The 22,139-nt window shown below is 43.8% G+C and overlaps 1 protein-coding gene across 1 annotated transcript in view; it reads right to left on the reverse strand.

Annotated features, from left to right (window-relative positions):
- Positions 1-9,299: 9,299 nt before the first annotated feature.
- ctnnd2b (catenin (cadherin-associated protein), delta 2b) overlaps positions 9,300-22,139 on the reverse strand; it is a gene marked incomplete at both ends in the record, with an annotated part of 213,541 nt that continues 200,701 nt past the window's right edge. The window contains 3 exons of the mRNA XM_084327635.1: positions 9,300-9,563; positions 12,935-13,008; positions 15,100-15,228. Of these exons, the coding sequence (XP_084183761.1) occupies positions 9,300-9,563; positions 12,935-13,008; positions 15,100-15,228 (467 nt within the window). The remainder of the gene's footprint in view (positions 9,564-12,934; positions 13,009-15,099; positions 15,229-22,139) is intronic.

Here is a 22,139-nt window from a genome sequence, read left to right on the forward strand (position 1 = left end):
TTTGTAATACATACACATTGTACATTGTGGATACAATAATATGAATATATTACTTATGGCTATAACGTAATGTACATTATCTATGTTGTATCCTGTGATTGGTTAGTACTTTATTTACATATTTGAAGCGAGATCGGACTATAACAGGACGACAGATGGACGGAGAGCACAGTGAGAACCTGGCCAGGAGACGAGGAGGAGGAGGAGGAGAAGCAGGAGGAGGAGGAGTATAGAAGGAGGAGGAGAAGGAGGGTATGTTTAAGAGAGAAGAATAATTGAAGGTTCTGACAGCAAGCCATAGAAATGTGATGGTCAAGGACACAGAGACGTCAGAGACACTAAAACGTCAGAAACACAGAGACATCAGAGACAATAAGATGTCAGAGACACAGATACGTCAAAGACACAGAGACCAAGACACAGATACGTCAAAGACACAGAGACAAAGACACAGAGACATCAGAGACACAGAGACCAAAACACACAGAGACCAAGACACAGAGACATCCGAGTCACAGAGACATCAGAGACACAGAGACCAAAACACACAGAGACAAAGACACAGAGACATCAGAGACACAGAGACCAAGACACACAGAGACCAAGACACAGAGTCACAGAGACACAGAGACCAAGACACACAGAGACCAAGACACAGAGACATCAGAGACACAGAGTCACAGAGACATCAGAGACACAGAGACCAAGACACACAGAGACCAAGACACAGAGACATCAGAGACCAAGACACACAGAGACCAAGACACAGAGACATCAGAGACACAGAGACCAAGACACACAGAGACCAAGCCACAGACATCAGAGACAAAGACCAAGACACACAGAGACCAAGACACAGAGACATCAGAGACACAGAGTCACAGAGACATCAGAGACACTAAGATGTCAGAGACACAGAGACATTAAGATGTCAGAGACACAGAGACATCAGAGACATTAAGATGTCAGAGACACAGAGACGTCAGACACTCGGATGGAGACTTGTGCCTCGCTGCTCTATCCCTACTGTTATAATAACACGATGAATGATGATGAACTGCTCTACATCAGCCGCCAGGTGGACGAGTATCGACTGCTTTGACAGTTCTGGCGAAGAAACTGCTGTTGGGAGATTTTGAAGACAGTGCCACAAATAGATTACGTATAGTTCCTAAAGGACCCTCATTTATCAACGTTGCGTACGCACAGATATGTGCGTAACCCGTGCGTACAATCGTTTCTAAGCAAAGTGTGGGACTTATCAATTTGAACGTGTGCTTGACTTTGTGCGTATATTTATGCACAGCTCCGGCCGTGTGTACCTGGCGCCCGGTGGTAGAATATGGAGACTGCAGACTACAACGCGGAAATAAGCTTCCGTGCATTAGTTTCAACACTGGCGTGGTCAACTTCTGTATGACCCGTAATTCATTATAGTTCATTGTAAAATAGCGACAGTGTAATTATAACATGCTCACGCTCGAACAAAAGGTTGGCCTGCTTGTTTGGCAGGGGGGGCAGATGCAGAACACCCACCTCCAAACGCGATTAAATATTGTTTCAAATAAAAAGCGAAATACTATTATTTTGTGTGTCATGTTTCCAAATAAGATTGGTCACAACGAAATGCTTTCTACTTCAATTTGTTGGTTAGAATAGATTACCTCCGTTGAAACTTCACTGAGACTAACAGTCTATTTGTGAGCTCCCGCACAGACATGATAATAATAATAATAATAATAATAACAATAATAATAGCTTCATTTTATATAGCGCCTTTCACGAGACCCAAGGTCGCTTTACATAGATAGGGGGGGGAAATAACAAAGTAACAAACATAGTGGACAGACACAACATATGATGATGGAATTCATTAAAGTCAGTCTCCACCCTCGGGTCTTTGCCACCGGCACGGTCCATCGTGATATTGGAGATGGATCGAGCAATAGACTGTTACTGTAGCTGTCAAAGCTCCATCACAAATGCAGTTATGTGAATAGAAAGGGATTCCACTCAGTCAATGTTGCGATGCGCATTTGCCTGATTCATGTCGTTGCTGCATACCGGGAGGAAAGGCAATGCTGCATGTTTTCAATTCATTAAATAAAACTGATACTTTTTGCAAGGGTTTACTGACTGTCATACAAATAATCAACCAACTACATACTGTAACTTTTCAGTGCACGTTTTATTTACATTGTGACAACAGCCTTGTGAGCTCCCGCAGTGACCCGCACACAGACATGATGGAATTCAAGTTCAAATTTGTATTGATCACATTATAGGCAGGTACACATGGCGTATAGGCTACATCATACATGGCAGTGAGATTCATTGTTCTTGTATATGCTCTCGTATTATTGTAATATAGGCTACCTAATGACATCAAAATAGATTGTATGCCTCTACAAATCATATGCAGGTAGAACATTGACGGAAAAACCGTGCCGATTTGGAATAAAATTGAGAACTTTAATCCCTGGGTATTAACAGAACAAAACGGAAAAAGGCAGTCATATTCCAGCACGGTCTTTATTAGTTAATGTGGTCTTTAAGTTAATAGATATCATATCCGACATCACTGTACGTGTACATGTCTGTCAGCCTGTCACGTATTTCTCCCATAACACGCTTCGCTCGGCTTAGTCCACTTTTCCACATTTCATGGGGGTGTTCCATTACCGTATATGGTTAATTACGGGCGGTGCTATATGCAAATACTTAAAATCGTGCACGAGCGTGGAGCGTAGAACAAGTGGCATTTATCAACGCGGAGTACTTGCCGGTGTGCGTGGGACACGTCTACGCACGTGTGATAAATCCAGATTTTCTTTGTGCATACACACATTCTAAATTCTGTGCTTACGAACAAAAGTAGAACACTTTCTAAGAACTATTGATAAATGAGGGCCCCTGATTTCTAACTGGAGAGAGCGGTGATGTTCACAAACACTGACTGAACTGTCCTGATGTGCAGCAAGAACCTTTTATATACCTTTTATATAGTTGAGTTACATTATTATGTATAATATATATCATATATTATACTTGAACTTTGCTACAGATATATTTTTCTATTTACCCTCATTAATAATCTCTGAACAATGTAATAACATGTGTTTGACATAACCAAAATATACCTGTACCTGTTTTATATTCATAGTGTTATTGAAGGAGACGTGTTGATATTATTATGTTGTTGGTTGTTGTTGTTGTTTTTTAAACAAACAATAAAATACATATCTCTGTGTCAGGTGTTGATAGTAATCGTATGCAAGGCTGTGATCTAGTGCCTGGTGTTATTTATTCTAGGTCTTCACACGACAGTAGTAACAGTTCTTAATAGATTAGATTCGATTAGATTCAAGTGTATTGTCATCATACAGCACAGTATTGTCATCATGCAACACAGTAGTATCATCATACAGCACAGTATTGTCATCATACAGCACAGTATTGTCATCATACAGCACAGTATTATCATCATACAGCACAGTATTATCATCATACAGCACAGTATTGTCATCATACAGCACAGTATTGTCATCATACAGCACAGTATTATCATCATACAGCACAGTATTGTCATCATACAGCACAAACACAGTACAACGAAAAGAGGTTTGGCATCTAACCAGAGTACAAATGTAACAGTAAAGTGTAATAACAATATACAGTGTAACAAGTGATCACATGGAAAATATATAATGAGTCAATATGCTAATCTGATGTATATATAGTATTAATAATAATAATAATGCAGGACCTCTTTAGGGGGGTCTTTAATCGGCATGCAAGAACTGGACATGCAATTGGAGTGGCACACACACACACACATGCATTGTCTTTTCTCAGTCGCCGATGCGATAGAGTCTCTGCGCCTGACCCATCCCGTCGTCCTTCCCCCCCATGGGCAGCCGGGAGCAGATAGGGCGTCAACGTGAGCCGCGCCCCGGGGACCAATCCAAGTGCTCCTGTCCGTCTTCGTCAAGGACGCCACAGCGTTAGCGATCTGTTGTGCATGTTTTTCCATTGGGTTTATCTTATCGGGGGGGAAACCCTTGCGAGCACGGGGAGAACATGCAAACTCCACACAGAAAGGCCTGGGAGATACCCCACCTGGGTACCTGGTGGAAACGTCCCCAAGCGGGAATCAAACCCTGGACCTTCTTGCTGTGAGGCGACAGTGTTAACCACTACACCACCATGCCGCTCCCGTGGGCTGAAGCTCTTGAACAGCACTTCACAGCGTTGCGTTCCATTTCCTCTAAAAACCTGTGCTTCTGACGTTCGCTTCCTCCGCCTCTTCTCTTACGCTGAGGAATCGAGGACGAGACGCGAGCACACACCTGTGAACCTTTGGAATGGACCCTAGGTTTCATAGACTAAAATGGCTGCCACTCTGACCTGTATGAGCAGTTTCCCCTAATGCCCACCAGAGGTCACCACTGACCATAGAAAAGGCATTGACATTGAAACGAAGCACAGTCAAAAACTGCATGTGTCCACAAATCCAATCCAGGTCCCACAAATCATGCATGCCTTCACATACTCATCAAGCACACTGGAATGTGCGCGTACGTATGCATGCAAACACGCACGCACGCCCGCCCGCCCGCCCGCCCGCCCGCCCGCCCGCCCGCCCGCCCGCCCGCACGCACGCACGCACACACACACACACACACACACACACACACACACACACACACACACACACACACACACACACACACACACACACACACACACACACACACACACACACACACACACACACACACACACACACACACACACACACACACACACACACACACACACACACACACACACACACACACACACACACACACACACACACACACACACACACACACACACACACACACACACACACACACACACACACACACACACACACACACACACACACACACACACACACACACACACACACACACACACACACACACACACACACACACACACACACACACACACACACACACACACACACACACACACACACACACACACACACACACACACACACACACACACACACACACACACACACACACACACACACACACACACACACACACACACACACACACACACACACACACACACACACACACACACACACACACACACACACACACACACACACACACACACACACACACACACACACACACACACACACACACACACACACACACACACACACACACACACACACACACACACACACACACACACACACACACAGCCCAGAATGACAGATGGTCCCAGGAGTGGCCGTCCAATTAAAATTTAAAAGGGTACAATAGAATATTCCATCTCTTGTATTTTGAGGCAGTTGAAGCTCTTATCAGCTGCTGTGTGAGAAACTGCAGTATCTTAGCCTCTCTGTCTGAAAAAGGAAGTGGGTTATTTTCATCCATTGTTATTTCTGTCCCCCTGACGTACCTTTAACCCGACAGGTCAGAACCCTGTAAGGAACTTCTTTATTCTCTTCCAGCTCTCAAGTATTTTGGCAGTAACAACAACAACAACAACAACAACAACAACAACAACAACAACACAGGAAAAAAGAATGACTCCCAAAACCAGAGGCTCTTTGATGGTCTGTTTATATTTCTGTAGCAGTTGCAATCTGTTACGAGGCAATAGAAAGATTGACAATTTTCTTTTTAAAACACGGTTTGTCGAGCAACAAAAAGGTTACCGACGTTTTTTTTTTTATCTCCATTACATGTCAAGGGTTTCTGCCTACGTTCACAAGACATACGTAACGGGGGGTGGGGGGGGGGGGGGGGGGGGGGGTGTCGGCCTCCAGATGCTCTCTAACAAGGATATGTTTTTCATCCAGTGGGTTTTCGTGGGGTGGGGGTGGGGTGGGGGGGGGGAAGAGAATTGCATCATAGTTCATGTTTCTCGAGCATCGGACGATGACCTCTAAGGACTTCTACACAGCTGCAGGTGGGGGAGACCAGGGTCAGCTGTCACATCCTTCACCATAACGTCCCCCCGTGTCGCCCCGAGGCTGCTGCGCTCCAGGGACACGTGTTCAGCGGCGGCTCCAGGGCCGACTACACATGCATACGTGGGGTGCAATTTGGGGGGGGGGGGGGTATTTTTCCTGTCGTTTTTTTTAACATACCGAGAACCAATTGATAGAACGCGGCGGCTGGTACGAATCTGTACCTCATGCACGACGGGGAAACACTAACTCTTCAGGAGATGAAACTATAGCCGGGGGACGTCACTTTTCTCGGTCCGGCGGGGGTTTCCAACGATCGCGAGTTCAATATCCACAGTCGAAAAGGGGGAAATCGATACAGGGGGTGACGACGACTAACTCTCTGCGAACAGCTACGTTACATCGAGGGAATATTGACGGCGTAGCACCTCTTTAATTTGGCACGGTAGCCGTTACGGTTCTCAAGTGACTTGGACGCTCCTTCCCCCGGTCTCCCCTACTCCACATCGCAACAACATTACTACACAAAGTCAACTTGTTTCTTTTTTTTTCTCTCAGTGTGGAGACCAGAAAATAAAACCAGTCAACAAAACATGTCGTTGTTTTTCTTTTCTTTACGTCTTTTTCAATAATGTTGTTGCTGTAAGACATCCACATCTGCACATAAAAAGTATATATTTATATGTATATAATATATATGTCCATACTCTATTAACAGCTTTGTCTACCATCAACTCAGAGTTTTCATCCATCTCTGAAAAAAAAAGAAAAAAGATTTTAAATTTTTTTTCTCAACTTCAAACATTGATTATTTTACAACACAGAAATCGTCTAAATTTGTACAACTTTGGGAGGATGTGAAGCACCAACCGATCCGTCCCCGGTCTCCCTAACGCGTAGCATTTCCCCCTCTCCTCCCCCAACCCCCCCCCCCCCCCCCCCCCCCCCCCCCCGGTGCAGTTTGGACAGTTTTATCCCAGTGAGACATGGTTTTTTTTAAAAAAACAAGAAAAAAAGAAGCATTTACAAACTAGTATCGTCAGAACCAAAATGGCGCTCTGTTGAAATGGAAGCTTCAACAGAAGGTTGACCCAAACCCCCACCCCACCCTCCCCCTCCCTCCTCCCTCCTCCCACTCTCCCCCCCACGATGCTGAGGAGAGAGAGGGGGGGGGGGGTTAACCAACGTTTGGCACGGTTTTTAAAAACAGACAAATGGGCACAGTTCACTCAGGGAGGGGCTTGTGGAACAGACGTGGTCTTGCCTTGTGAAGACGGAAAGGTAGACGGACGAACGTTTTAAAAACTCACCGTTTCGAGGAGATAAGCTACTGAGACATGTTGGTCTGCACCTTGTGAAGAGCCCCCCCCCCAGAGTGTTGGAGCCTCTCCTCTTCTGAGCCTCTCCTCAGCTGTGTGATCTTCCATCACTCGTTGAGACTAAAGGGCAGTAGAGGAACAGAGAGCGCAGGAACAACGGAACGGCTGTGCGTTCAACAACCTCCCTGTTAAAACCCGCCGTTTCACATCGTCGGGAGATCTTTAGCGACTCTCGGCGATATTTAGATATTTAGCGCACGAGGGCTCCGCCGGGAGAGGCCGCGTGGCGAGGAGGTGGAGACGGAGGAGGAGGTGAGAGACCTGACCTCTCGCGACGCAAGGGCCCCTTTCAACGCGGAACTTAGTGCAACGTACGGTTTACACGCACGCCTCCCCCCTGTAATAATGTACATCAAATAGTTTACAACCAGAAGAAAGGATTTAAAAAAGTAGAAATGAAGAGTAAAGAACGGTTACAAATGAAAAAAGAAGAACATAAGAAGAAGATACAAAGTGTAAAAGCATTTCTTGGAGAGGAAGGGTACAGTCTGAAGGGTACAGTCTGAAGGGTACAGTCTGAAAGGTACAGTACAGTCTGAAGGGTACAGTACAGTATGTTGGGTACAGTACAGTCTGAAGGGTACAGTCTGAAGGGTACAGTACAGTTTGAAAGGTACAGTACAGTCTGAAGGGTACAGTACAGTATGTTGGGTACAGTACAGTCTGAGGGTACAGTCTGAAGGGTACAATCTGAAGGGTACAGTACAGTCTGAAGGGTACAGTACAGTATGTTGGGTACAGTACAGTCTGAGGGTACAGTCTGAAGGGTACAGTACAGCCTGAAGGGTACAGTCTGAAGGGTACAGTACAGTCTGAGGGTACAGTCTGAAGGGTACAGTACAGTCTGAAGGGTACAGTATGAAGGGCAAAGTACAGTCTGACAGGTACAGTCTGAAGGGTACAGTACAGTCTGAAGGGTACAGTACAGTCTGAAGGGTACAGTCTGAAGGGTACAGTACAGTCTGAGGGTACAGCACAGTCTGACAGGTACAGTCTGAAGGGTACAGTACAGTCTGAGGGTACAGCACAGTCTGACAGGTACAGTCTGAAGGGTACAGTACAGTCTGAAGGGTACAGTATGAAGGGTAAAGTACAGTCTGACAGGTACAGTCTGAAGGGTACAGTCAGTCTGAAGGGTACAGTACAGTCTGAAGGGTACAGTACAGTCTGAAGGGTACAGTCTGAAGGGTACAGTACAGTCTGAGGGTACAGCACAGTCTGACAGGTACAGTCTGAAGGGTACAGTACAGTCTGAAGGGTACAGTACAGTCTCAGCCACAGAGAAGACCATGTTGGTGTTGTGTGATGGACAGCTTCCTCCTACAACTCTGACAGCTTCCTCTTGTGCTTAGTAGGACTAAATTCTCATTACTAGAACCTCGTATTTACACTCGTCTCCTCTCCGATTGGTCCACGATCCCCCATCGGCACAGCAACCTTCCTTTCACCTTTTGAATGAGTCCCTCCGTCCGTTCTCTAATCCTTCTGCGTCTCTTGTCTTTCTACGTCACTACTCTCTCTCTCTCTCTCTCTCTCTCTCTCTCTCTCTCTCTCTCTCTCCCTCTCCCTTTCTCACTAGTCCTTCTGCATCTCACACTCTCTTTCTTTAAAGACCCATGGGAGCTGCTCTTTTATCTTTCTATCTATCTATATTTCTACCTGTCTGTCTGTCTGTCTGTCTATCTATCTGTCTCTCCCTGACCAGGGTCCCTCCCTTGCTGGTAAACTGGTTGAAGAACAATGTGTTGGTCAGTCGGTCAGTTTGTTGGTGGTGTTCATGCACATGCGTGGCTTGTCCTCCTCCCTCCCTCCCTTCCTCTTCCGACCCCTCCTCCTCCCGCGAGCTACGCCCAAGAGTCCCCCAGAAGGAGTGTAAGGAGTGTCTTTCTCTCTTCAGTCTGTCCCCCTCCTCCTCCCCCTCCTCGCCTCCCTCAGACCCAGGAGTCGGGTGAGGCAGGGTAGTGGCTGGTCTCGTAGTTCAGCTCGCTGTAGGGCCGCGAGGCCGAGTAGAAGTCTACATAGTTGCCGGTGGACTTGAGGCCCTGCAGGTGTATGTTGAGGTCGGCCTGCGGCGGGCGCCCTCCCGCGTGCACCTGGTCCTCGTAGAAGGCCTGCTCATCGTAGCTCCCGCTGCCGGGAGGAGGGGGGTTCTGGAAGGGCGGGTAGGGCTCAGAGGGCAGGCCCTGGGACGACACCTGGAGAGCAGGGTAGTAGGTAGTAGTATAGACATATTAGCATAGTAGGTAGTAGTAGTCATATTAGCATAGTAGGTAGTAGTAGTAGCATAGTAGTATTGACATATTAGCATAGTAGATACTAGTAGTAGCATAGTAGTATAGACATAGTAGCATAGTAGTATAGACATAGTAGTATAATGGATATTAGTATAGACATCGTAGTGTAGTATAGATATACAGCAGAACTCTCGAGACACAGAACGCTGTGGTGAGTTTTATGTGAGTTTATGACTATCAAATGTTCTGAATGATAGGACTGAATGATAAGACTGAGTGATAGGACTGAATGATAGGACTGAGTGATAGGACTGAGTGATAGGACTGAGTGATAGGACTGAATGATAGGACTGAATGATAAGTCTGAGTGATAGGACTGAGTGATAGGACTGAATGATAGGACTGAATGACTCAGGTTATAAATCTGTGTAATGCCTCTATAATCAGTACGCAAAAGCAAACAGAGCAAAGAGGAGCAGAATTATATAACTCTGCATGATAGCATGTACAATAATGCTGTATATACCATATATATATAAACTTGTTCTTACGGTATATATATATTTACCCACATCTGTCTGTACAGTACATACCTGCATATAATCCTCTTTACATAACTGTAGATACTATATCTATATCTGTACATATCCCTTACCTACTCTTACTAGTTACACTGCTGGCCAGTATGACTTACTACCATAGTGTCTTCATACTGTAGCTGTATCACTGTTCGGGATCAAACCCGAAGTTACAAGTCTTGGTGTTAGAATAGACTCAGACCTAAGCTTTAAATCACACATCAACAAGGTGACAAAAACATAATTTTTCCACCTTAGAAACATAGCTAAGGTACGGCCGTTTATAAATAAAAAAGACGCTGAAAAACTGATCCATGCCTTTATCTCAAGCCGACTTGACTACTGTAATGCACTCCTCACTGGCCTCCCAAAAAAACCCACAGAACGACTCCAACTCATTCAAAACTCGGCAGCTAGGCTACTAACTAGAACCAAGAGGAGAGACCACAGTCCAGAGCAGTCCAGTATAAGGAGGTGTAGTGGTTACGTCATTGCCTTTTTTCGTGTTCCACCCTCTGTCCAACGCAATGTATTTCCCCATTGCCCATTTCTAAATCGTCTCGTTTAAAACAAATAAAGCATTAACATTTGCATGGTGTAGCTTTCTGTGCTTATTCATCCACAATATATAGCTCAACATAAAAATATTCGCAATGAATCATAAAAATAAATCGCCACATTTTATTTAAACCAAAAGTGCTTAAACAATAATGTTAGTGATAGAAGGGAACTCATTTTGTGCAAAAATGGAAAGCTTTTCAATTTCCATGCAGCAGAATTGTTACAATAGCCGATAATCCATTTTCCCAATGATAAATCCCTATACGGGTGGAACAACCAGTGACGTCAGACTACACCTCCCTATTAGCTAACCTACACTGGCTTCCGGTAACATTTAGAATTGATTTCAAGGTCCTCCTCCTTATATACTGTACAATGCACTAAATGGAACAGGACCAAGCTACATTGCAAATTCTCCAGTCAACTATGTGCCTCCTAGAACATTGCGATCATCTACTACTGGTCTATTGAAGGTTCCAAGCCACAGTCTAAGGAAAATCGGGGATGCAGCCTTTTTTTTTTTGATCTTTTTCCCCCTCCTTTTTCCTCCGATTTTCTCCCATCCCAATGTTAGTCGTTATGCCAATTCCCAATCCTCTTCCTGGTCGCTGCGCACTTACCCCCCACAGTCGGTCTGGGAGAGTGGAGGCTACCACGTGCTTCCTCCGACACACGTCCAGCCAATCAACCGCTTCTTTTCACCTGGCAGCGCGGATTCTCACTGAGAGGGCGTAGCGTGTGGAAGGATCACACTATCCCACTTAGATCCTATCTGCGCTTAGCAGGCGCCCCGACCGAACTGTAGGAGTCGCTGTTTACAACGACCCGGACCCACCCCGCCAGCTTCTCCCACCCTCTAATACTGCCAATTGTATTAGTGTGAACGGCCAGCCAAGCTGGTGACAACCCCGGAGCTGTGAGGTGGACTCGAACAGGCGAATCCAGCCGCTCCGGGGTTGGTGACGAACGCAATCTCCGTTACGCCACCTGACCGTCTGGGATGCAGCCTTTGTAAACTATGCACCAAAGTTATGGAACAATAGGACATTAGGGGAGCTAGATATCTTAATATAAAAAAAAATGCTAAAAACTTACCTCTTCACCATAGCCTTCTAATACACTCCGCTGTTGATTGTACTGTAGCACTATTTTACTCTGTCCATTCTATTGCATAATTTTACTATCTATTCTATTCTACTATTTTATTGCACTGTATTATTTTACTCTGTCTATTGCTTTTTATTACAGGTTCAAAACTGTCAGGTATTAAACTGTGTGGGTATCAAACAAGAGACTGTCTGTAGGACCCAGGCCTAGAACTGCGCCCTGAGAGGGAGGTTTGCCCTGGGTGGGAGGTTCAAAGGGTCAAAGTGGGTATAAAACAGGAGGGAAGACTGTCACGTTTTAAACTGTGGATACCAAACAGAGAAGGTAAAGACACTTTGAACTGTGGAACTATTTTATTGCACTGTAAAATATATATATATATATTTTTTTTAATCTATTCTATTCTACAATTTTATTGCACTGCACTATTTTACTCTGTCTATTTTATCTTACTCTTTTTATTATTGTCTATTTAAAACTGAATCAAACCATAAACAAGGTGGGCTGTTGGGATGTTAGATCCTAATGTGAAAAACTGTGATTTTATATGTCTGCACTTTATGTGCTCATTTTATGCCTGTCTTTTTTCTGTTGTCAAGCACTTTGAGCTGCAATTTATGTATGAAAGGTGCTATACAAATAAAGATTATTATTATTATTATTATTATTATTATTATTATTATTATTATTATTATTATTATTATTATTATTATTATTATTATTATTATTATTATTATTATTATTATTATTATTATTATTATTATTATTATTATTATTATTATTATTATTATTATTATTATTATTATTATTATATTACATAATACTACTACAACTCTGTACATACATCTGATTAGCACTATTACTTACTATTAGTACTGATTTATATATTTTATACCCAGTTTAATCACCTATACATTGTATATTACTATTGCACTGTACTGTTACATTTGCACTCTGGTTGGATGACAAACTTATTTTTGTTTGTACTGTACTTGCATGATAACAATACATTTGGTAAAATGGTTAAATATGGGTTAAATGAGGGTTAAATGAGGGTTAAAAACAATAGAAAGAAAATAATGGTACCTGGTTGTATTTGAGGTCATCACTCGGGGACACGTATGCTCCTCTGTGGAGGGTTCCAGTACCAGAGATTTGTACTGCAGAGAGAGAGAGAGAGAGAGAGGCATATAGTGAGTGAGAGAGACACATAGAGAGACACACATAGAGGGAGGGAGAGAGAGAGAGAGATAGAGAGAGGCATATAGTGAGTGAGAGAGACACAGAGAGAGACACACATAGAGAGAGAGAGAGACACATAGAGAGACACACATAGAGGGAGGGAGAGAGAGAGAGAGAGATAGATGAGGACCATATAGTCCTAAACCTGTTCAGATGAGGACCATATCGTCTTAAACCTGTTCAGATGAGGACCATATAGTCCTAAACCTGTTCAGATGAGGACCATATCGTCTTAAACCTGTTCAGATGAGGACCATATAGTCCTAAACCTGTTCAGATGAGGACCATATAGTCCTAAACCTGTTCAGATGAGGACCATATAGTCCTAAACCTGTTCAGATGAGGACCATATCGTCTTAAACCTGTTCAGATGTGGACCATATAGTCCTAAACCTGTTCAGATGAGGACCATATCGTCTTAAACCTGTTCAGATGAGGACCATATAGTCCTAAACCTGTTCAGATGAGGACCATATAGTCCTAAACCTGTTCAGATGAGGACCATATAGTCTTAAACCTGTTCAGATGAGGACCATATAGTCCTAAACCTGTTCAGTTTAGGACCATATAGTCCTAAACCTGTTCAGATGAGGACCATATAGTCCTAAACCTGTTCTGATGAGGACCATATCGTCTTAAACCTGTTCAGATGAGGACCATAATAGTCTTAAACCTGTTCAGATGAGGACCATATAGTCTTAAACCTGTTCAGATGAGGACCATATAGTCTTAAACCTGTTCAGATGAGGACCATAATAGTCTTAAACCTGTTCAGATGAGGACCATAATAGTCTTAAACCTGTTCAGATGAGGACCATATAGTCTTAAACCTGTTCAGATGAGGACCATATAGTCTTAAACCTGTTCAGATGAGGACCATATAGTCTTAAACCTGTTCAGATGAGGACCATATAGTCTTAAACCTGTTCAGATGAGGACCATAATAGTCTTAAACCTGTTCAGATGAGGACCATATCGTCTTAAACCTGTTCAGATGAGGACCATATAGTCCTAAACCTGTTCAGATGAGGACCATATAGTCCTAAACCTGTTCAGATGAGGACCATATAGTCCTAAACCTGTTCAGATGAGGACCATATAGTCCTAAACCTGTTCAGTTTAGGACCATATAGTCCTAAACCTGTTCTGATGAGGACCATATCGTCTTAAACCTGTTCAGATGAGGACCATATAGTCCTAAACCTGTTCAGATGAGGACCATATAGTCCTAAACCTGTTCAGATGAGGACCATATAGTCTTAAACCTGTTCAGATGAGGACCATATAGTCCTAAACCTGTTCAGTTTAGGACCATATAGTCCTAAACCTGTTCAGATGAGGACCATATAGTCCTAAACCTGTTCTGATGAGGACCATATCGTCTTAAACCTGTTCAGATGAGGACCATAATAGTCTTAAACCTGTTCAGATGAGGACCATATAGTCTTAAACCTGTTCAGATGAGGACCATATAGTCTTAAACCTGTTCAGATGAGGACCATAATAGTCTTAAACCTGTTCAGATGAGGACCATAATAGTCTTAAACCTGTTCAGATGAGGACCATATAGTCTTAAACCTGTTCAGATGAGGACCATATAGTCATCAGAAAGGAAGGTACTGGAGAGATACGGATCATCTTTAGGGTGAAAATAAATCACTAACGTTTCAATGTGTCTTCAGAGTGAGCTCACAGTCCATGAGCTTACAGTCATAAAAAAGCATTCTGTGTGTGTGCATGCATGCGCATGTGTGTGTGTGTGTGTGTGCATGCATGCGCATGTTTGTGTGTGTGTGTGTGCATGCATGCGCATGTTTGTGTGTGTGTGTGTGTGTGTGTGCAGTTAGTAGCAGAGCATGAAATCCATGAGCTTACAGTCATAAAACAAAGAAGACATAAAGCATTCTGTGTGTGCATGTGTGTGTGTGTGTTTATGTGTGTGTGTGTGTGTGTGTGTGTGTGTGTGTTTATGTGTGTGTGTGTAGGTAATGCTCTGTGGTCATTCCTACCCGCCATCGTGTCCTTCCTTGAGGTGTGTTCTCCCTTGTTGCCATGGTAACCGGCGTTGCCCGTTGACTCGTAGTCAGGCTTCCTCTCCTTTAGAACCATCATTTCTCGAGGGGAGGCAGGAGCGCTCGCTACACACGCACACACACACACACACACACACACACACACACACACACACACACACACACACACACACACACACACACACACACACACACACACACACACACACACACACACACACACACACACACACACACACACACACACACACACACACACACACACACACACACACACACACACACACACACACACACACACACACACACACAGTTCAGCATCAATCTTCACTTACATCATCAATACATGGATTTGATTGTGAAACCAATTTGCAGGCAGACCACTATAGTATACATGACATTATCAGTATGCATGACATAGCAGGATCCATGACATACTGTAGTATTATACATGACATACAGTAATAGTATACATGACATACAGTAGTAGTATACATGACATAGCAGTATGCATTACATTGTAGTATGCACGACATAGTAGTGTACATGACATGAATAGAATAGAATAGAAATCCTTTAATAATGCAGAGGGAAATTCGGCACTACAGATCGCTCACATTGAACAACAATAAACATTTAGGTAGTCAATAGGACTAAAATAGGAATATGAATATAATAATATTAAAAATAAGAATAAAATAGAATAAATAATAAAATACAGTCCGGGACCTACATACATTCTAAAATCTTAAATATACAACTATCCAGCCAAAAATATACAGAAATATACAGTCAAATGTACAGTAATAAGTGTGATAATGTAAAGTGAAAAGTGTCCAGGAGGATTGTGAGAAGTGGAAGGAAGATTTCGCCAGGCTGTAAGGTCACCCTGTGCTCAGTGATGCAGTGAGGCACAGTGATGCAATATGGAGTGTAATGGATGTCGGAATGAAGGACTTCCTGTGGCGTTCAGTGCAGTGGCGTCATTTCAGTAAAAGGCAAGATATGGCGAGGAGGGGGGGGGGGGGGGGGGGGGGGGGGGTGAAGGGGGGGGGGGATTTTCTTGTCAAATCAGTTGTGCAATAGTCACTTTTGGTGAGTTGTTTCTATACAATTCAGTTATATGACATTTAGGTATGACACAGGACTACACAAGCATTTTTAGTATAGAAATGTGTCAACAGACCAAAGCAGGGAACCACAATATTTATATAGGAATTATGCAGAATGTAATATCATAACTGTCTATTACTTTTCTTGCAATTGAGCCAATTTTCCTTAGGTACGGTTTTGAGGGTGTGTTCAACAGAATGTAGTATCAAAAACACATTCACAAAAAGTATGGGTTACTGAATGCTGAACTGCACTATTTAATCACTAAGCCAGACCTTACCTGTGTCCCTGTATCACTTGTCTCTGCTGCCCTTTGATTAAAAAACGTCCCTGTGTCCATTTTCCTTTTTTTGGGGCATATTTCAGTTAGTCACAGTAAAAGTCACCTAGTAAAAGTGAGATAATTGACCATATCAAAACATGCTAGGGCTGTACCGAATAGTTCGAAGCTTCGTTCATAATGTTGACATTCGAATTCTAAATCAACATAAAAAATTGTAAAAAAGAAAAGTTTTTTATTTTATTTTTTTACATTTTTATTTGCCAAGGTATGGCGAGTGCCATACCTTGCCATACCAAAATGACGCCCCTGGTTCAGTGTTACATCTAGGCAGTCTTAGTCTAACACTGAACATGCTCCTTCTATCAGCCAAGTCAGTGTGTAGTGGGTGGGAGGGGTTGTCCATGATGGTGTGGAGCTTAGCAAGGCTCCTCCTCTCCGCCACCACCGCTAGAGAGTCCAGCTCCACCCCTACCACGTTACTGGCCTTCCTGACCAGCTTTTTCAGCCTGTTTGTGTCCCCTGCTCTCAATCCGCTGCCCCAGCAGGTCACAGCGTACAAGAAGGCGCCCGCCACCACCAACTCGTAGAACATCCTCAACATCCTTGTACAGATGTTGAAGGATCTCAGCCTTCTGAGGAAGTAGAGTTGCCTCTGCATGTTTTGACCCGTTCAGTTTGTTGTTGATGTGGACTCCGAGGACATAGTAGTATGCATGAGATACAGTAATATATATGACATAGTAGTATACACAGTATACATAGTAGTATACATGACATACTGTAGCAGTATACATGAGATAGTAATATACATGACATAATAGTATACACATTTACATATAGATACTACATCTATATCTGTACATACTGTATGCCTTACCGACTCTTACTAGTTACGCTGCTGGCCAGTATGACTTACTACCTGTATCACTGTACATATTAGTGCTTTAGGAGCTACTATCTACTAGGAGTGTGACATCTGGAGCTACTATCTACTAGGGCTGTCCGCCTTCAAAAGATACTTATATTAATTTTTGTCTCGATTTGAAATAGTGGAAATATCTTATATATATATATATAATATTTGGAACAGTGTTTTTCTTTTTTGTTTTGTTCAGTGTCTCCATTTACCAGTAACTGCATTTGTAATACCAGGACAACCCATGACAACTTTTGAACTTGTTTATGTTCCCAGCCTTCCCAGAGACAGTCACATTTCTCTCCTCTCCCCAGGCTCCTCAAGGCCGTTCCTACCGCCGCCTCTACTGCCTCCATGAAGCCTGACGCTGCTGTGCTCTGTGCTTTGTGCCGGTTGTCGGACTATACTCAAATCAACTCGAAATGGATCTAATCAGTGGATTGCATATTTTCGTCAAGGAAGCAGAATAAGGCTAACCCTCTCTGCCTCTGCGACATTTCAATCGGGCTACCAACTTGAAGTCCTGGACATTTGGATTATCGAAGCTTTTGGGATTGCAACAAGACGATTTTGGATCTGTTTACCGCGCACAGGACTACCAAAATGAACTGATTAAGACACTTGGACACTTGACTAATGCATTCAGTCATTTGGACGGAGTTGTTAAAACTCACTCCACTCAAACCAATAGAGTTATAATTCACTCTACTCAAAATCAAATTTAAATCGACATGACTGGGGAAATGTTGCCAGTCAGTCAGCGAAAACAAATTCCTGGACGACTGCAAGGTCGAACTGAGAGCTGCTGGAGTCGAAGGCCCTCTTGGAGATAAGAGTGGCATGCGGTCCCCCACCCCCAGCCCCCTCCCCCCCACCCCCCTCCTACGCGTATGGCCAAAGCTGTCTCGTCAAGCTGCTGTGCTTCTCGGGTTGGTTCTGAAATAGGTCTCCAAAAGAGTGCACGCGATAAATATATTAACACAAGCTTTTTCTATGATATTGAAAATGTAGGGAGACATTGCTCGACATGAAGCAGCCGAGATGGAGACTTTAAAACTTAAATAATATGATACTGATATTTCCATGGGTCCAAATTAAGAACGAAGCAGTCCTACAGGTATGTCGTTTTTGACAGCAGTCCTACAGGTAGTTTTTGACAGCAGTCCTGAACAGGTAGTTTTGATGGCAGTCCTACAGGTCGTTTTTGACAGCAGTCCTACAGGTAGTTTTGACAGCAGTCCTACAGGTCGTTTTGACAGCAGTCCTGAACAGGTAGTTTTGACAGCAGTCCTGAACAGGTAGTTTTGACAGCAGTCCTACAGGTAGTTTTGACAGCAGTCCTACAGGTAGTTTTTGACAGCAGTCCTGAACAGGTAGTTTTGATGGCAGTCCTACAGGTAGTTTTTGACAGCAGTCCTACAGGTAGTTTTGACAGCAGTCCACAGGTCGTTTTGACAGCAGTCCTGAACAGGTAGTTTTGACAGCAGTCCTGAACAGGTCGTTTTGACAGCAGTCCTACAGGTAGTTTTGACAGCAGTCCTACAGGTAGTTTTGACAGCAGTCCTACAGGTAGTTTTGACAGCAGTCCTACAGGTAGTTTTAACAGCAGTTCTACAGGTCGTTTTCCTACAGGTAGTTTTGACTGCAGTCCTACAGGTAGTTTTGACTGCAGTCCTACAGGTCGTTTTTGACAGCAGTCCTACAGGTAGTTTTGACAGCAGTCCTGAACAGGTAGTTTTGACAGCAGTCCTACAGGTAGTTTTGACAGCAGTCCTACAGGTCGTTTTTGACTGCAGTCCTACAGGTAGTTTTTGACTGCAGTCCTACAGGTAGTTTTGACAGCAGTCCTACAGGTAGTTTTGACAGCAGTCCTACAGGTAGTTTTGACAGCAGTCCTACAGGTCGTTTTGACAGCAGTCCTACAGGTAGTTTTGACAGCAGTCCTACAGGTAGTTTTGACAGCAGTCCTGAACAGGTAGTTTTCACAGCAGTCCTACAGGTAGTTTTGACAGCAGTCCTACATGTAGTTTTGACAGCAGTCCTACATGTAGTTTTGACAGCAGTCCTACATGTAGTTTTGACAGCAGTCCTACAGGTCGTTTTGACAGCAGTCCTACAGGTAGTTTTGACAGCAGTCCTAACAGGTAGTTTTGACAGCAGTCCTACAGGTCGTTTTGACAGCAGTCCTACAGGTCGTTTTGACAGCAGTCCTACAGGTAGTTTTGACAGCAGTCCTAAAGGTCGTTTTTGACAGCAGTCCTACAGGTCGTTTTGACAGCAGTCCTACATGTCGTTTTTCACAGCAGTCCTACAGGTAGTTTTTTCTACAGGTAGTTTTGACAGCAGTCTACAGGTAGTTTTAACAGCAGTTCTACAGGTAGTTTTAACAGCAGTCCTACAGGTAGTTTTGACAGCAGTTCTACAGGTAGTTTTAACAGCAGTTCTACAGGTAGTTTTCCTCAGGTAGTTTTAACAGCAGTCCTACAGGTAGTTTGACAGCAGTCCTACAGGTAGTTTTGACTGCAGTCTACAGGTAGTTTTGACTGCAGTCCTACAGGTAGTTTTTGACAGCAGTCCTACAGGTAGTTTTGACAGCAGTCCTGAACAGGTAGTTTTGACAGCAGTCTACAGGTCGTTTTGACAGCAGTCCTACAGGTCGTTTTTGACAGCAGTCCTACAGGTAGTTTTGACAGCAGTCCTAAAAGTAGTTTGACAGCAGTCCCTACAGGTAGTTTTGACAGCAGTCCTACAGGTAGTTTTGACAGCAGTCCCTACAGGTAGTTTTGACAGCAGTCCTACAGGTAGTTTTTGACAGCAGTCCTACAGGTAGTTTTGACAGCAGTCCTACAGGTAGTTTTGACAGCAGTCCTACAGGTAGTTTTGAGAGCAGTCCTACATATAGTTTTGACGGCAGTTCTAAAGGTACAGTAGTTTTGACGGCAGTCCTACAGGTAGTTTTCCTACAGGTCGTTTGACAGCAGTCCTATAGGTACTTTTGAGAGCAGTCCTACATGTATTTTGACAGCAGTCCTACATATAGTTTTGACGGCAGTTCTAAAGGTACAGTAGTTTTGACGGCAGTCCTACAGGTAGTTTTGACAGCAGTCCTACATGTAGTTTTCGACGGCAGTCCTACACGTAGTTTTTTTATCTTTTTTTTTATTGATCTTTTTCCCCCTCCTTTTTCCTCCGATTTTCTCCCATCCCAATGTTAGTCGTTATGCCAATTCCCAGTCCCCTTCCTGGTCGCTGCGCACTTACCCCCCACAGTCGGTCTGGAGAGTGGAGGCTATCACGTGCTTCCTCCGACACACGTCTAGCCAATCAAGCAAGCGTGGACTCTCACTGAGAGGGTGTAACGTGTGGAAGGATCACACTACCCCCCTTAGATCCTATCCGCGCTGAGCAGGCGCCCCGACCGAACTGTAGGAGTCGCTGTTTACAACGACCCGGACACACCCCGCCAGCTTTCCCACCCTCTAATACAGCCAATTGTATTAGTGTGAACGGCCAGCCAAGCTGGTGACAACGCCGGAGCTGTGAGCTGTATTCGAACAGGCGAATCCAGCTCTCCGGTGTTAGTGACGAACGCAATCTCCGCTACGCCACCTGACCGCTCCCTACACGTAGTTTTGACAGCAGTCCTACAGGTAGTTTTGACTGCAGTCCTACAGGTAGTTTTGACAGCAGTCCTACAGGTAATTTTGACTGCAGTCCTACAGGTAGTTTTTGACTGCAGTCCTACAGGTAGTTTTTGACTGCAGTCCTACATGTAGTTTTTGACTGCAGTCCTACAGGTCGTTTCCTACAGGTAGTTTTTGACTGCAGTCCTACAGGTAGTTTTTGACTGCAGTCCTACAGGTCGTTTCCTACAGGTCGTTTTTGACAGCAGTCCTACAGGTAGTTTTGACAGCAGTTCTACAGGTAGTTTTTTTGACAGAAGTCCTAAAACTAGTTTTGACAGCAGTCCTACAGGTAGTTTTTGACAGCAGTCCTACAGGTAGTTTTGACAGCAGTCCTACAGGTAGTTTTTGACAGCAGTCCTACAGGTAGTTTTGACAGCAGTCCTACATGTAGTTTTGACGGCAGTCCTACAGGTAGTTTTGACAGCAGTCCTACATGTAGTTTTGAAGCAGTCCTACAGGTAGTTTTCCTACAGGTCGTTTTGACAGCAGTCCTACAGGTAGTTTTAACAGCAGTTCTACAGGTAGTTTTAACAGCAGTCCTACAGGTAGTTTTAACAGCAGTCCTACAGGTACTTTTGACAGCAGTCCTACATATAGTTTTGACGGCAGTCTAAAGGTACAGTAGTTTTGACGGCGTCCTACAGGTCGTTTTTCACAGCAGTCCTACAGGTAGTTTGACAGCAGTCCTACAGGTAGTTTTTCTACAGGTAGTTTTGACAGCAGTCCTACAGGTAGTTTTAACAGCAGTTCTACAGGTAGTTTTAACAGCAGTCCTACAGGTAGTTTTTAAACAGCAGTCCTACAGGTAGTTTTGACAGCAGTCCTACAGGTAGTTTTGACAGCAGTCCTACAGGTAGTTTGACTGCAGTCCTACAGGTAGTTTTTGACTGCAGTCCTACAGGTAGTTTTTGACTGCAGTCCTATAGGTAGTTTCCTACAGGTAGTTTTTGACTGCAGTCCTACAGGTCGTTTTTGACAGCAGTCCTACAGGTAGTTTTGACAGCAGTCCTGAACAGTA

This window comes from Notolepis coatsorum, assembly GCF_963971535.1.
Source record: "Notolepis coatsorum genome assembly, chromosome: 13".
Taxonomy (NCBI): Eukaryota; Metazoa; Chordata; class Actinopteri; order Aulopiformes; family Paralepididae; genus Notolepis; species Notolepis coatsorum.